The 17,644-nt window shown below is 37.8% G+C and overlaps 1 protein-coding gene across 1 annotated transcript in view; it reads right to left on the reverse strand.

Moving 5' to 3' along the window:
* SLC13A3 (solute carrier family 13 member 3) overlaps positions 1-17,644 on the reverse strand; it is a 60,829-nt gene that overhangs the window by 8,975 nt on the left and 34,210 nt on the right. The window contains exons 8-11 of the mRNA XM_058177470.1: positions 16,365-16,469; positions 14,526-14,623; positions 12,283-12,395; positions 29-190 (exon numbers count right to left, since the gene is read on the reverse strand). Of these exons, the coding sequence (XP_058033453.1) occupies positions 29-190; positions 12,283-12,395; positions 14,526-14,623; positions 16,365-16,469 (478 nt within the window). The remainder of the gene's footprint in view (positions 1-28; positions 191-12,282; positions 12,396-14,525; positions 14,624-16,364; positions 16,470-17,644) is intronic.

Here is a 17,644-nt window from a genome sequence, read left to right on the forward strand (position 1 = left end):
TTCAAAAGATACACATGAGTATTTTTACCAGTTCTGCCAAGACAGGCAAGAAGATGATGATTGTAGCTGTGTTACTGGCAAATTCTGTGAACATCGCTATGACTGCTGTGATGAGAATTACAGCCACAGGAGGAGGGAGATTCTCCAGAGGGTCAAGACGACCGCCAATCCAGACAGACAAACCTGATTCCTGTAGCAAGAAAAGGAATTTCCCAAAGTTATGTAAGAGAATCGATAATATTTAAACCCCTACAAATCTCCTTCTGTTCTTATCATGCAATGACAGTATTTGGAAAAGATCTTTAGAATAACAGAGTTGGAAGGGACCTTGGAGGTCTTCTAGTCCAACCCCCTGCCCAGGCCCTACACCACTTTAGACAAATGGTTATTCAACATCTTAAAAATTTCCAGCATTGGAGCATTCACAACTTCTGCAGGCAAGTTGTTTCACTGATTAATTGTTCTAACTGTCAGGAAATTTCTCCTCAGTTCTAAGTTGCTTCTCTCCTTGATTAGTTTCCACCCATTGCTTCTTGTTCTACTCTCAGGTGTTTTGGAGAATAGTTTGACTCCCTCTTCTTTGTGGCAACCCCTCAGATATTGGAACATTGCTATCATGTTTCCCCTAGTCCTTCTTTTCATTAAACTAGGCATACTGAGTTCCTGCAACCGTTCTTCATATGTTTTAGCCTCCAGTCCCCTAATCATCTTTCTCTGCACTCTGCACTTTTTCTAGAGTCTCAACATCTTTTTTACATTGTAGCGACCACAACTGAATGCAATATTCCAAGTGTGGCCTTCACATATTAACACTTCACATGATCTTGATTTTATCCCTCTGTTTATGCAGCCCAGAACTGTGTTGGCTTTTTTTGGCAGCTGCTGCACACTGCTGCACACTGATCTGACAATAACTGACAATAGACATGCATCCCTGGAGGACTCCATCCAGGAAGATGAATGAAGATGGCCATTTACTCAAGAGCAAAGGGTGACAAGAGGAGCTCTTAAGCATAAAGAAGAGCAACAGCTTCAAAGTAAAAGTCAGGACCCCGGTATGGAAGCTGTGGGAGGAGCTAGACGGAAGATACCAGAGGAGGATCTTCTGTTGTCTGCTTCAAAGCTTCAGGAGGCCATTAATGGCAAATAGAATTTTGTCATGGAATGTTAATGGTTTGAATTCAGCTCAGAAAAGAAGGAAAATATTTCACTACTTGAAACAATTTAAAAATGATGTGATTTGTCTGCAAGAGACACATATCAAATTATCAGACCAAAAATACTTAATAAACTCAAAATTAGGTAAACATTTTGTTGCATTAGCTTTGGATAAGAAGCAAAATGGAATCGTTGTATATATCAGGAAGGATATACCAGCTAAGTTAATTGAGGCAGATATTCAAGAAGATTTATTGCTATTGAACTGGTGATAGATGCAAAAAAGACTTTACTGATAGGTATTTATGCACCTAATCAGCAACAAGAAAAGTTTTATAAAATGTTACACGAGAGGTTGACCCTCTGGGATTACAGTTCGTTTATTTTATTAGGAGACTGGAATGGAGTAATTGATACAAGAAATGATAAGAGAACCTCTTCTAAGAAGATACCTATACATGCAAAACTACCAAAATCCTTCTTTGAAATGATGGAAGATTTTGAGTTTAGAGATATATGGAGGTTACGGAATCCAGATGAGAGAGATTTTACTTTTTTTCCCGATAGGCATCAATCTTTTTCACGTATTGACTTTATTTTAATTTCTAATGACTTGCTTTCTAGGGTGAAGAAAATGAAGATATTTCTGAGGTGTTTAACTGACCATAGCCCAGTATGGATGGAATTATTACAATGGGAAAAAGGTGATAGAACATGGAGGCTAAATGAAAATTTGTTTATCTATGAGGATAATGTAAATCAATGTAAGAAACAGATGAAGGAATTTTTTTTATTTTAATATGCATAAGGGGACACCGATAGGAACTGTGTGGGATGCGAGTAAGGCTTTTATTAGAGGTATATTGATATATCTGGATAATAGGCAGAGGAATAATAAACAAAGGCAGCGTAGGTACTTGGAAGAAGAAATTCAAAAGAAACAACAATTATTAATTCAAAATCCACAAGACCACAAACTTAAAGAGGCTATAAGGATATTACAGAGTCAATTTAATATGTTAATGGCAGACCAGGTGGCAACGAATATACAATATGCTAAACATAATACCTTTTGTAATGCAAATAAACCTGGGAGGTGGCTGGCATATAACTTAAGGAAAAAACAGAAAGCACGTGTCATAGAAAAAATAGAATATAAAGGTAAAGAGATATATCAACAGGATAAAATTAAAAAGGCCTTCTCAGAATTTTACACTACTTTATATGCGAAAGATAAAATACCGAATAGGGATATTTATGATTATTTGAAAGATTATAAGGTTAATACTTTAACATTAGAACAAAGGGAGGAGTTGAATCGGCCGATAGCTACTGGAGAAATAGTGGAGGCAATTAAACAATTAAAAATGGGGGAAAACCCCGGTACAGATGGACTTACAGCAAGTTATTATAAAAAATTACAGGATGAAATATTAGGTCCACTTAAAGAATTATTTAATCAGATACAATTAGGAGGGGGAATACCCCCGTCGTGGAAAACATCTTTTATTTCACTGATACCAAAAGAGGAGCAAGATTGCTCTAAACCCGGGAATTATAGGCCGATCTCACTTTTAAATAATGATTATAAGATTTTTGTTAAAATAATAGCAAATAGATTAATGTTAGTTTTACAACAAAGAATTCATACTGATCAATCTGGTTTTATAAAAGGGAGGCAGATGAGAAATAATGTTAGACAGATTATTAATATATTGGAATATTTGGAAAAGAAGAACACTCCGGCAGCACTTATTTTTTTGGATGCGGAGAAGGCCTTTGATCGATTGCATTGGGATTTTTTATTTAAATTAATAGAGAAAATGCAATAGAATAATTAAAGTGATTTATGGAGAGCAAACAGCTCAGATTATAATAAATGGTAGTTTGACAGAAATTATTAAGATTGCGAAAGGAACGAGACAAGGATGTCCTTTATCGCCACTATTGTTTGTTTTAACTCTGGAACCATTATTGGATAAAATACGAGAGTTAAAGAAGATAGAGGGAATTAAAATTAGACAATATGAATATAAAGTTATAGCTTTTGCAGATGATGTAGTGGTTACTTTAATAAATCCTATAATTTCAAGTATATCTTTGTTAGAAACAATTGATGAATACGGAAAGGTATCAGGATTTAAAATAAATCAGAATAAAACAAAAGTGATAATCAAAAATATGTCTAAACAACAGAAACAAAAATTAGAGGAAATAACAGGATTTGAGGTGGTAAAAAAGGTTAAATACTTAGGGGTTTATATTAGCTCATTGAACAGGAAACTGTATAAGAATAATTATGAGTTGCTATGGTAAAAAGTTCAGAAAGACATGAATGTTTGGAAAAAACTGCAACTATCGTTATTGGGAAGTTACTAACTTGGCTGAGATGGCTAAAATCTCAGCTTTTTTGAAAGACAATACGCAGGAAAGATATTTAATCGAATGGAAAAAATGGATTGATTATTTACAAAACAGATATCAGATTAAGAAATATCAGATTGCCTTTGAATAATTAGGAAGTATTATTTTATATAATGGGGGGGTTAGGAAATGAAAAGATTTGGATGAGGTTAATTGGATTAGAAGAGAAAATTTTACTCTCTGTTTGGTTTATTTATTTATTTATTTTGTCACAACATCATACAAAAAGATTATATAGTATATACACATATAAACATATATAGGAAGAAGAAAAGAAAAACAATAGGACAGGAACGGTAGGCACGTTTGTGCGCTTATGCACGCCCCTTATGGTCCTCTTAGGAATGGGGTGAGGTCAATAGTAGAAAGTTTTTGGTTAAAGCTATTAGGATTATGGGAAGAGACCACAGAGTCAGGTAAAGTATTCCAAGCACTGATGATTCTGTTGCAGAAGTCATATTTTCTGCAATCTAGATTAAAGCGGTTTACATTAAGTTTAAATCTATTGGTTGCCCTTGTATTATTGCAATTAAAGTTGAAGTAGTCTTTGACAGGAAGGACATTACAATAGATGATTCTGTGAGTTAAACTTAGGTCTTGTCAAGGCGACGGAGTTCCAAGTTTTCTAAGCCTAGGATTTCAAGTCTGGTGGGATAAGGTATTTTGTTGTTTTCAGAGGAATGGAGAACTCTTCTTGTAAAATATTTCTGGACACGTTCAATTGTATTGATGTCAGAGATGTGGTGAGGGTTCCAAACAGGTGAGCTGTATTCTAGAACTGGTCTAGCAAATGTTTTATATGCTCTGGTTAGTAGTGTGGTGTTTTTGGAAAAGAAGCTACGCAAAATTAGGTTTACAACTCTTAGAGCTTTTTTTGCTATGTAGTTGCAGTGGGCTTTGGCACTTAGATCATTTGACATGAAAACTCCAAGGTCTTTAACGGGATGGGGGTCGTCTGTAAGGTAATGTCCATCTAGTATGTACTTAGTTTTAGAGTTCTTTTTTCCTATATGTAAGACTGAGCATTTGCTGGTTGAAATTTGGAGCTGCCAATTTTTAGACCAAGCGGTCAAGGTCGTTTTGAATGATAGAAGTGTTGTCTGTGGTGTTAAATAGTTTGACATCGTCAGCAAAGAGAACACAATTACTTGAGATATGGTCACAAAGATCATTAATGTATAGAATAAAGAGTGCTGGTCCAAGGACGCTGCCTTGAGGAACTCCACTCTTGACAGGAACAGGATTTGATAAAGCATTGCCAATTTTGACCACTTGTTGTCTGTTAGACAGAAAAGCAGATATCCATTTGTGGAGGGGTCCTGAGATGCCATAGGATGTTAGTTTAAGGAGAAGTTTATCGTGTACTACTGAGTCAAAAGCTTTGCAGAAGTCTATGTAGATTGCATCTATTGATTTGCCTTGATCTAGATTTGAAGTCCATATGTTTTTGCAGTGGAGAAGTTGTAAGTTACATGATAACTTTTTCCTGAAACCAAATTGTTTGTTGGAGAGTAGGTTGTTAATTTCTAAGTGTGAGGTAATGGATTGGTTGATGATAGATTCCATGACTTTGCAGGTGACGCAGCAAAGGAGATCGGTCTGTAGTTTTCGACTAAGCTGGGGTCTCCTTTTGAAGATGGGGATGACTGTGGCTAGTGACCAAAGTTTGGGAAGAGAACTGGTAGTGAAAGCTTTATCAAAGATAATACTTAGGGTTCAGCTATATTAATGGAAAGTTTTTAAGAAATATGCACATAGACCATCAGGTCCAATAGAAAGCGATGGTTTTAAGTTGTGAAGAGCTTTACCAACGTTGTCTTCTGTGAAATCTATATGAGTTAAATCATCATAGTCATTGCTGGTTCGTTTGTGGAATGTTGGATATGTGTTATCGGAGTTAACAAAAACTGAGCCAAAGAAAATGTTGAAGAGGTTTGCTTTGACTGTTTCGTCATTGCATTCTTTGTTGTTAGAATCTTTTAGTGGTGGGATGGATCTTGAATCTTTAAGTTTATTGTTGACAAAATTATAAAAGGCACGATTGGAATTTGTGCGTAGAAGGTTTTCTTCTTGCTTGGTGTGGTAATTTGTGCATTCAGTTTTTATTTGGTTGCATATGTTTCTGTAGCGGTTTCTGAAGTTTGTAACATAGCCTTTTTTGTTTCTTTTCCAGAGGATTTTTTTGATTGAAGCTTTTTTATTGATATGGGTAGTTTGTTTTTCTTGGACATGGTAGTCATTCGTGGTACATATAATTTAATGACTCTATTGATTTCAAGTAGGAAGACTCTATAGAGGTCATCAGCGGTTATGCAGGTTGCAAACAGATTTTGCCAGTTCAGAAATGAAAGATCGTTGTTTATAAGGTTGTAATTGGCTTTCTTGAAGTTGTAGTTGGGAGTTCTGGTGTTATGACGATTTAAGTATGGACGTATATTGAGACGAAAATCAATCATGCAGTGGTCACTGTTTTTTTTTGTTTTTTTTGTTTACATTTATACCCCGCCCTTCTCCGAAGACTCAGGGCGGCTTACAGTGTATAAGGCAAAAGGTTTGAAAAAGGTTCTTTAATTTGTAGTCCGTAAATTGAGTTTGGATTGTTGCAGAAGATGAGGTCAAGGCAGTTGTTGAGTCTTGTATTGTTAGTTACAAGTTGTTCAAGACCTAGGTTTGTAACAGCGTTGTATAGTGTAGTATGGATTGGGTCAGTTGAACATTCATTAGTTGTCCAGTTAATGAGAGGTAGATTTAAGTCACCCAGGAAGATAAGAGGGTATGGGCAAGAGGTAGTCCATGTTAGCATTGAGGTTAGCATATTTGCGTGGGTAATGTCATAGTCGGGGGCTCTGTAGCATAGTAAGAATCGAAGAGTAGTGTCAAGGGATAGGTCGCATACTATAGTTTCAGGAAGAGAGAGTTTATGTGCTACTTGGATATTTTTTAGATTCAGTGTCTTTTTGTAAAAGATAGCCACTCCACCACCTCTTCGGTTTTCCCGATCTGATCGATAGACTTGATATTCTTTGTTTGAGATAATGGAGTCAGGAAGGGATGAATTCAGCCATGTTTCACAAACAAAAATGATATCAAATGTGCCACTGTTTAATAAGAGGATAAATTCAGGTAATTTGTTGACTATGCTTCTTGCATTTATCAATTTGCATTTTATCAATTTATCAATTTATCAATTTGCATTTATCAATTTGCAATTTATGTATAACAATACCTTGTGATTGACCCGGGAAGCCGGGGGGGGGGGGAAGGGAGGGAGGAATGGGGTTTTGTGGGAGGAGGGGGGGGAAAGGGGGGAAATGTTTTTGCTTGTTAAAACTTTTTCAATAAAAAAAAAATGGCCATTTACCCTTCATATTTACTGCCTCAGATATTGCTGGTGTGGCAAAATATCTCTTTATTCTGTTAGAATAATAAAGACATCCAAGCTTGCTTGGAACCAGATAATTAATTGTAAAAGATGTAGCACATTGTGTTTTTAAACAATACACCTGTTTTGAATTATTACCAATGCCTTTGATTATTTTCAATTGAGCAGTCACTGTGGTACTTTTTCACCTTCAGAAAAATTCACGTGGTGAATTTTTCTATCATCTACAGTATTTATTTTGCATTTCAGCCAAATGTGACTCCTAGTAATTATATGAACAAGTCCCTGTCTAGTTTTTTATTTATTTATTTTATTTTGTCACAACAGTATACGCAAACATTGATATAAAACAACAACACATCATAAAAACATATATATGAGCAAAAGTATGCAACAACTATATTAATTTGATATAATGAAAGGAAACAATAGGACAGGAACGGTAGGCACTTTTGTGCTCTTATGCACGCCCCTTATAGTCCTCTTAGGAATGGGGTGAGGTCAATAGTAGACAGTTTTTAGTTGAAGTTTTTGGGATTTTGAGAAGAGACTACAGAGTCAGGTAGTGAGTTCCAACTCTGTTACAGAAGTCATATTTTCTGCAATCAAGGTTAAAGTGATTAACATTAAGTTTGAATCTATTGTTTGCTCTTGTATTATTGCGATTGAAGCTGAAGTAGTCTTTTACAGGAAGGATATTGCAATAGATGATTCTGTGTGTTATGATTTATATTGATATATTGATCATCAATTGTGTTGTAAATGTTGTACCTTGATGAACGTATCTTTTCTTTTATGTACACTGAGAGCATATGCACCAAGACAAATTCCTTGTGTGTCCAATCACACTTGGCCAATAAAATTCTATTCTATTCTATTCTATTAAGCACAGGTCTTGTTGGATTCGGCGGAGTTCTAAGTTTTCTATTCCCAGGATTTCAAGTCTGGTGGTATAAGGTATTTTGTTGTTTTCAGAACTCTTCTTGTAAAATATTTCTGGACGCGTTCAATTGTATTAATGTCAGAGATATGGTATGGGTTCCAGACAGGTGAGCTGTATTCAAGAATAGGTCTAGCAAATGTTTTGTATGCTCTGGTTAGTAGTGTAGAGTTTTTCAAAAAGAAGCTGCATAAAATTAGGTTTACAACTCTTAGAGCCTTTTTTGCTATGTAGTTGCAGTGGGCTTTGGCACTTAGGTCATTTGATATGAAATCTCCAAGGTCTTTAACAGGGTGGGGGTCATCTGTAAGGTAATGACCATCAAGCTTGTATTTATTGTTAGGGTTCTTTTTCCCAATATGTAAGACTGAGCATTTGCTGGTTGAGATTTGGAGTTGCCAAGTTTTAGACCAATCGGATACAAAGTCAAGGTATTTTTGAAGGGTAGAAGTATTGTTGGTGGTGTTAAATAGTTTGACATTGTCAGCAAAGAGAACACAATAACTTGAGATAAGGTCACAGAGATCATTTATGTATAGTATGAAGAGCGTTGGTCCAAGAATGCTGCCAGGAACAGGAACAGGATTTGATAGAGCGTTTTGACAGGAACAGGATTTGATAGAGTGTTGCCAATTTTGACCATTGTTGTCTGTTTGACAGGAAGGCATTTATCCAATTGTGAAGAGGTCCTGAAATGCCGTAGGATTTTAGTTTTAGGAGAAGTTTATCATGTACTACTGAGTCAAAAGCTTTGCAGAAGTCTATGTAGATTGCATCTGTTGCTTTCCCTTGATCAAGGTTAATAGTCCATATGTTTTTGCAGTGGAGTTGTAGTTGTGTCCCCATTTATTTGTATCCATTTCCTGTATTCGTAATCATGTTTATACTTATATCTCTTATCTTATACATGCTTGACAAATAAGTGAATAAATAATAAAATAAAATAAAATAAATAAAATGATTTCTTCCTAGGGCTGAGAAGAAGTGAGTAGCCAAAGTCACCCAGCTGGTTTCTGGACCTAAGAAAGGACTAGAACTCAAATTTCCCCACTTCTACCCAAATATCTTAACCACTAAACCAAATTGGCTTTTAGTTCAATTATAACACCACACTATAGCAGGACTTTTTGAATTATGGCTAGTTAAGCAAACTATATTAAGCTGCCCAGATCACTTGGTTGAGTTGGGTAGCTATAGAAATTGAACAAACAAGCAAATAAAGTGGTCAGTTTCATACATACAGCTAAATCCATAAATCGTAGGGATGAACAGATCACACTAAGCCAACATTGACCAAATTGAATTAAATTTAGTGTAATGTGTGAACCAGGCCACTGTATGTTAAGTATCTTAAGTATCCTTAAGTACCTTTACAAGTTCTGTGACAACAATTTAGAGACTCTAATTATCAACTGCAAACCTTACTATTCGCCTCGTGAATTTTCCTCATTTCTTCTAATTGCTGTTTATGTCCCACCACAAGCCTGTGTAAATGAGGCATTACGAACTCTAGCTGACCAAATCATGGAGGCTGAAGCCAAACACCCTGATTCACTGGCCATTGTTTTGGGAGATCTAAACAAGGCAAACTTAAGGAAAGAACTACCAAAATACTTTCAGCATGTCAATTGTCCCACCAGAGGCAAGAATACTCTAGACCACTGCTACACAACACTAAAAGATGCCTATCGGTCTTTACCACGTGCAGCTGTAGGACACTCTGATCATTGCATGATTCACCTTGTACCTGCTTACAGGCAAAGACTTAAAGCCATAAAACCAATAATTAAATCAGTGAAAACCTGGACGGAGGAATCAGAATTAAAGCTACAGGCATGTTTTGACTGCACTGATTGGAATATTTTAAAGATACCTCTGCAGACCTGGATGAACTCACAGATACTGTAACATCATATGTCAGCTTCTGTGAAGACCTATGTGTACCTACAAGGAACTTGCGAATACACAGTAATAACAAACCTTGGTTTACACCTAAACTTAAGCAGCTACGACATTCCAAAGAGGAAGCCTACAGAAAAGGTGATAAAATGCTGTACAATCAGGCCAGAAATGCACTAACAAGGAGATAAGAGCAGCAAAAGAAGCTACTCTGAAAAGCTAAAGAATCAATTTTCAGCAAATGAACCAGCAAACATGTGGAAAACTCTTAAAAATATCACCGGCTATGGCAAACCTCCTTCCCAGGCTGAAGGTAATCAACAACTGGCAGATGACCTGAATGAGTTTTACTGCAGGTTTGAAAGGAAACTACAGCCACCTATCTCCACAACCCCATCTCAGACACAGCAACAACAGCCAAGCCTCCTACAACTGACCCCATTTCATTGGGTTCACAACCCCTAGTGATCACAGAAAAGGAAGTGCAGGACCTATTTCACAGACAAAAGCCAGGAAAAGCTCCAGGCCCAGACAAGATAACTCCTTCTTGCTTAAAAGTCTGTGCTGACCAATTGGCCCCATCTTCACCCATATTTTCAATAAATCACTAGAGATGTGCTATGTTCCTTCTTGCTTCAAACGCCTACCATCATCCCAGTGCCGAAGAAGCCCACCATCAAGGAACTGAATGACTACAGACCAGTTGCTCTAACATCTGTAGTCATGAAAACCTTTGAAAGGCTAGTGCTTTCCTACCTGAAAACCATCACGAATCCGCTCTTAGACCCTTGCAATTTGCATACCGAGCAAATAGATCAACAGATGATGCTGTTAATATGGCTCTGCACTACATCCTACAACATCTTGAGTCTCCAAAGACCTATGCAAGGGTCCTTTTGTAGACTTTAGTTCAGCATTCAATACCATCATTCCAGACATTCTTCTAACTAAGCTAAACCAGCTACAGGTACCGGAACAGACTTGTAAGTGGATCACAAGCTTCCTAACAAACAGGAAGCAGCAGGTGAAGCTAAGCAAGATCACATCAAATACCTGTACAATTAGCACAGGCCCCCAAGGCTGTGTGCTCTCCCACTTCTCTTCTCTCTGTATACCAATGACTGCATCTCCAATGATCCATTTGTTAAGCTACTGAAGTTCGCAGATGACACAACAGTGATTGGTCTCATTCGAGACAATGACGAATCCGATATAGACGAGAGGTCGAACGACTAGCCTTGTGGTGCAGTCAAAACAATCTGGAACTGAACACACTCAAAACCGTAGAAATGGTGGTAGACTTTAGGAAAACCCTTCCATACTTCCACCTCTCACAATACTTGACAACACAGTATCAACAGTAGAAAACTTCAAATTTCTGGGTTCTATCATATCGCGAGATCTCAAATGGACAGCTAACATCAAAAACATCATCAAAAAAGGACAACAAAGACTGTTCTTTCTGCGCCAACTCAGTAAGCTCAAACTGCCCAAGGAGCTGCTGATCCAATTCTACAGAGGAATTACTGAGTCTGTCATTTGCACCTCTATAACTGTCTGGTTCGGTTCTGCAACCCAACAAGAAAAACACAGACTTCAGAGGATAATTAGAACTGCAGAAAAATAATTGCTACCAACTTGCCTTCCATTGAGGACCTGTATACTGCACGAATCAAGAAGAGGGCCGTGAAAATATTTGCAGATCCCTCGCATCCTGGACATAAACTGTTTCAACTCCTACCCTCAAAACGACGCTATAGAGCACTGCACACCAGAACAACTAGACACAAGAACAGTTTTTTCCCGAAGGCCATCACTCTGCTAAACAAATAATTCCCTCAACACTGTCAGACTATTTACTGAATCTGCACTACTATTAATCGTTTCATAGCTCCCATCACCAATCTCCTTCCACTTATGACTGTATGACTATAACTTGTTGCTGGCAATCCTTATGATTTATATTGATATATTGATCATCAATTGTGTTGTAAATGTTGAACCTTGATGAACGTATCTTTTCTTTTATGTACACTGAGAGCATATGCACCAAGACAAATTCCTTGTGTGTCCAATCACACTTGGCCAATAAAATTCTATTCTATTCTATTCTATTCTATTAAGTCCTCTTATGACTGTATGACTGTAACCTTGTTGCTGGTATCCTTAAGATTTATATTGACTGTTTCCCTATGACTATCATTAAGTGTTGTACCTTATGATTCTTGACGAATGTATCTTTTTTTTTATGTACTCTGAGAGCGTATGCACCAAGACAAATTCCTTGTATGTCCAATCACACTTGGCCAATAAAGAATTCTATTCTGTTCTATTCTATTCTATTCTATTCTATTCTATTCTATTCTATTCTATTCTATGTCCATGTAGCATAATATGTAAAGTCATATATCACAACAGTGCCTATAGAAAATCAGACACACAGATAAATGTTTCATAGGCTGCACTTTAACAGACCTACCTCACATCCTTTTGCCATTGCAAACCCTCCTCCAAGCAACAGGATTATATTCCAAGGCACACTTTCTTGGGCTTTGCTCCAAGTTAGCAAAGGTTCATTCTCAATATTTGATGCTAGATAAAAAGGTTTTTAATGAAAGACAGAAATTAGCAGTATAGTCTATGTTTGCCTTCCCAACCTAGAAGCTGCAGATATGTTGGGATTATCTAGATGTTTTGGGGGTTCAAGTCCCAGCATCCTTAACCAGTTAGCCCAGAGATAATAGTGGTTAGGAGTGATGGAAGTTACAGTCCTAATTTAGCACAATTTTTATTTTTTTGCACTGAGGTACCTTAAATCTGCTAACTTAAACAATGCATACAAAATCCAGGACCCATGATTCCAATGTAACTGAAATTTCAAGGATCTTCCTACCAGTTGTATTCACATTGTTGTTGTTGTTGTTTTTTATTCAAAAAAATTTTCCCCCTTTCCCCCCAGCCCCCCTCCCCCCTCCCTTCACAAACCCCCCTCCCCCCTCCCCCCCGACTTCCCGGAACAAACACAAGGTATAGTTAAAAATAAAACAAACATATGCTAAAAAATTTTTTGCCCAAAGCTATTATACCAATTTTCGCTCTCTAGCTCTGACTTCCTCCTTACATAACCAAAATTCTTCAAAAAAATTAACAATAAACAGTAATAAAATATATAAGTCAATAGAACAGATTAATCCTAAAGTATTTAAAACCAGCTAATGCATAAAAATCCAATCCAATTCAGAGAATATCTCCCTTATAGCTTCTATAACCATATAATTTTTCCCCCAAGTCTTTCTTATATAAGATCTTTCGAGAATATTCTATTTACAATTCAGTATAACACATTATATAATTTCAATACAGGAAATTAGAATATCTATTCAATAGTCCTTCCTCATCAAAATCCAATATAAATCCAAATATCTAGTCTTTTATGATAGATGTGAAACATATAATCAACCCATTTCTTCCAGATCTTTCTCACATATAGTCTTTCAGGAACGCTAATATTTTTATCTGTTAATATTTCAGAAAAAGCTTCTTTCTAGGATAATACTTTTGTCTCTTGCCATTTTTTTTGATGCATTAGTCTTTGTCTTTCCTTCATTACTCCTTTTGAAAAGTCAATCACAATATTTCTTAATAGTTCCTTATGAGGACGTGGACAGGTTGCTGGGGAGGCTGCACACCACGACATGTTTACTGGACCCGTGCCCTTCCTGGTTGGTGCTGGCCTCCCGGGAAGTGACACGAGGCTGGCTCCAGGGGATTATCAACGCTTCTTTGTTGGAGGGGGTTTTCCCTGCCGCCTTGAAGGAGGCGGTGGTGAGACCCCTCCTCAAGAAGCCTTCCCTGGATCCAGCTATTTTAGGTAATTATCGTCCGGTCTCCAACCTTCGCTTTATTGCGAAGGTTGTAGAGAGTGCCGTGGCACGGCAGCTACCCCAGTACCTGGATGAAGCTGTCTATCTAGACCCGTTCCAGTCCGGCTTCCGACCCGGATACAGCACGGAGACAGCTTTGGTCGCGTTGGTGGATGATCTCTGGAGGGCCAGAGACAGGGGTTATTCCTCTGCCCTGGTCCTGTTAGATCTCTCAGCGGCTTTTGATACCATCGACCATGGTATCCTGCTGCGCCGGTTGGGGGAGTTGGGAGTGGGAGGCACCGTTTATCGGTGGTTCTCCTCCTATCTCTCCGACCGGTCGCAGTCGGTGTTGACAGGGGGGCAGAGGTCGACCGCGAGGCACCTTACTTGTGGGGTGCCACAGGGGTCGATTCTCTCGCCCCTCCTGTTCAACATCTATATGAAGCCGTTGGGCGAGATCATCAGTGGCTTCGGGGTGAGATACCAGCTGTACGCTGATGATACTCAGCTGTACTTTTCCACCCCGGGCCACCCCAACGAAGCTGTCGAAGTGCTGTCCCGGTGTTTGGAGGCCGTACAGGTCTGGATGGGGAGAAACAGGCTCAAGCTCAATCCCTCCAAGACGGAGTGGCTGTGGATGCCGGCACGGATTGCCCCGCCTCAGCTGTTTTACTCACAGGGCTGCAATAGAAGGTAAGTTTTAGAACTGAATTCAAATGCACCGCACACTCAGTGTGCACTCATGCATGCGCTCAGCGAACCCGCTGAATCCCACCACTGCAGTGTTACAAGACACACTAGAGAGAATTTAAAAATATGAGACCTGAGAACAAGCTTTGGTAAACCGGCAATTTACCTTTCAGATCAAACCACCATTTAAGAGATGGCTTTTTCGCTGGGAAGAAGAACAGTATTGTCACTATTGTGATTCCAGTAACTGCATCTGAGACAAACCTATGAGAAATGGAAAGAGGATTCTACATAAGCAAACCATATTTTATCAAAGAATAAGTTTTTATATCAGGTTTCATGAACACTTACAGTTTATAATTATTTTTTAAAACCCTACAAATTAATGCCATAAATTAGAAAATTAATTGGAACCTAAAATGACAAATTGGAGAAGTAGCCTTTATTTTTTTAAATCAATATTGATAACTGACTAATTATAGGGTACAATAATTGAAATAATCATATTCTAAAATGAAGAGAGAAAAGGCTATTTCACCAGCTACAGGCCAAAGAATTTCAGAGTCAGATACTCTATATCCAGGAGGAGACCTAATGAAGATTGGACCTAGAAGAGTAGGATGGACTGTAGTAATAGGTGATCCTGAAAGTAATGTGGATGTAGGACAATGAAACACCCCCCAACACCCGATTTTGATCTGGACTTAAAAATTAAGTGCAACAATGCAGCTGTTTCAACACAGGTGTGAAGTGGGACCTCTGAGTTAGGTTTAGCACATTTTTAAAAGAGCATGATTAAAAAAATAAAAAATAAAAACAGCTTCTGCAAAAGTCAGGTGAACATCCAAATCATGGCCCTGACCAAGTGCATGATGAAAATTGAAACACCCTCCCTGCAAATATTAACTGTGGTCCTTTGTCAGCATTTGCTCTGAGACCTTAAGCAAAAGTCCTTCAAACTTCTAGACAATTAAATTGCATATTTAATTGGATATATTAAGTATTTAATTTCCATGTAAAGTATGTGTCCTATAATAGAACCATTATCTAAGAAGGAAGTAAAAAAGAAAAACTTATGACCTTTTCCTCTGATACATGAAATATGAGAGTTTTCACTAACATGGTGCCCTATGGCCATGATGGCGAACGCAGAGCCCTCTGTGTGGGCACACGTGTCATCGCCAGCTGCTCTTCCAGGTTGCATTGGGCACATGCATGCTGGCCAGTGGGTCCATCAAGCATGCGCGCTGGCGAGCTGCTCTCTTTTGGGTTCCAGCGCACATGCTGGTCTTCGCGTGAAGACCAGCTAGCTGACATGCATGTGTCCCCCGGAACTCAGAATAGAGCAGCTGGCCAGTGCGCATGCGTGATGGACCTGCTGTCCAGCATGCATGCGCATGACGGAACATGAGACGCACATGCACATTGGCCAGCTGCTCTTTTCCAGGTTCTGGCGCTCCCCCACGTGCATACACACTCCAGTTTCAGCACTCGGTGCTGAAAAGGTTAACCATCACAGTCTTATGGATTTAATGAGATATAATTTCCATCTTTCTGCAACAGAGAGAGCTAAGAAGGCAGATCTGAGAACTTCAACTAAAACATGATCAAAATTTGGCATCACACAATCTCTTAAATGCAGAAAAAAGATTTAAAATGCAATGCATGCTGCTTTTGAAGCAAATTGAGGATTTAGTGGATTATACAGTTCAAACCCAATAAAGTTTATAAACAGTGTTACCTGAGGAAAAAAGAGTATGAACTTTCTGTGTATTCTTGAAAATTGGAAGCATGTTCTCACTTTTTAAATAACCACACAGCTACATTAATCTGATAGATATTTTACAACAAAATTGTTTTTGTTGCTATTGTTAAAGTCAAGTTAGGATGACTTTTTCAAGAAATATAAGAACAGTTGCTCAAATTTTCCATTCAATATAGGACAGAATTCTTAAATCTCCTATTTACCTGAATGAGTTTGAATAAACGAAAAGAAAAAGCTTACCCTGGTTTGAATAAGCTTGCCCAACCTGTGATGAATTTTGGATCTCTAGAGAACAGCAGGATGGCAAATAAACAGAAGAGAACAAATACTGCCTGCTCTGCAAACCTGTTTTGGAATAAAATAAAATTAAGTTAAGCACTTAACTTAAATATCTGCCTGAAGTTTAAGTTCAATTAAAGTAGCAGATGGTAGGAAACATGAAGAGGAACTAATAATAATAATAATAATAATAATAATAATAATAATAATAATAATAATAATAATAATAATAATAATAATAATAATAATAATAATAATAATAATAATATAAAAACAAAGAATGTTCTTTCTGCGCCAACTCAGTAAGCTCAAACTGCCCAAGGAGCTGCTGATTCAGTTCTACAGAGGAATTATTGAGTCTGTCATTTGCACCTCTATAACTGTCTGGTTCGGTTCTGCAACCCAACAAGAAAAACACAGACTTCAGAGGATAATTAGAACTGCAGAAAAAATAATTGCTACCAACCTGCCTTCCATTGAGGACCTGTATACTGCACGAATCAAGAAGAAGGCCGTGACAATATTTACAGACCCCTCGCATCCTGGACATAAACTGTTTCAACTCCTACCCTCAAAACGACGCTATAGAGCACTGCACAACAGAACAACTAGACACAAGAACAGTTTTTTCCCAAAGGCCATCACTCTGCTAAACAAATAATTCCATCAACACTGTCAAACTATTTACTGAATCTGCACTACTATTAATCGTCTCATAGTTCCCATCACCAATCTCTTTCCACTTATGACTGTATGACAATAAGTTGTTGCTGGCAATCCTTATGATTTATATTGATATATTGACCATCAATTGTGTTGTAAATGTTGTACCTTGATGAACGTATCTTTTCTTTTATGCACACTGAGAGCATATGCACCAAGACAAATTCCTTGTGTGTCCAATCACACTTGGCCAATAAAAAAATTCTATTCTATTCTATTCTAATTTAAGGTGTTTTTTTATGTGAAAGGCAAAAAAAAGCAGAAGCCTATAAAATGAATATAACTCCAAATGTTATTCATCTGTTATGTAACACATGTCATAACGAGAGCCGGTTTGGTTTATTGGACTAGGCATGGGTCACTCTGAGCTCTTATCTTGCTTTAAGCATGAAGCCAACTGGGTGATTTTGGCCAGTCACTTTCTCTTAGTTATAAGGAGAAGGCAGTGGAAAATCACTTTTGAAAATGTTACCAAGAAACCTGCAGCAACTTCCCCATTTAATTGCCAAGAGCCACTA

This window comes from Ahaetulla prasina, chromosome 3 (assembly GCF_028640845.1).
Source record: "Ahaetulla prasina isolate Xishuangbanna chromosome 3, ASM2864084v1, whole genome shotgun sequence".
NCBI classification, from domain to species: Eukaryota; Metazoa; Chordata; class Lepidosauria; order Squamata; family Colubridae; genus Ahaetulla; species Ahaetulla prasina.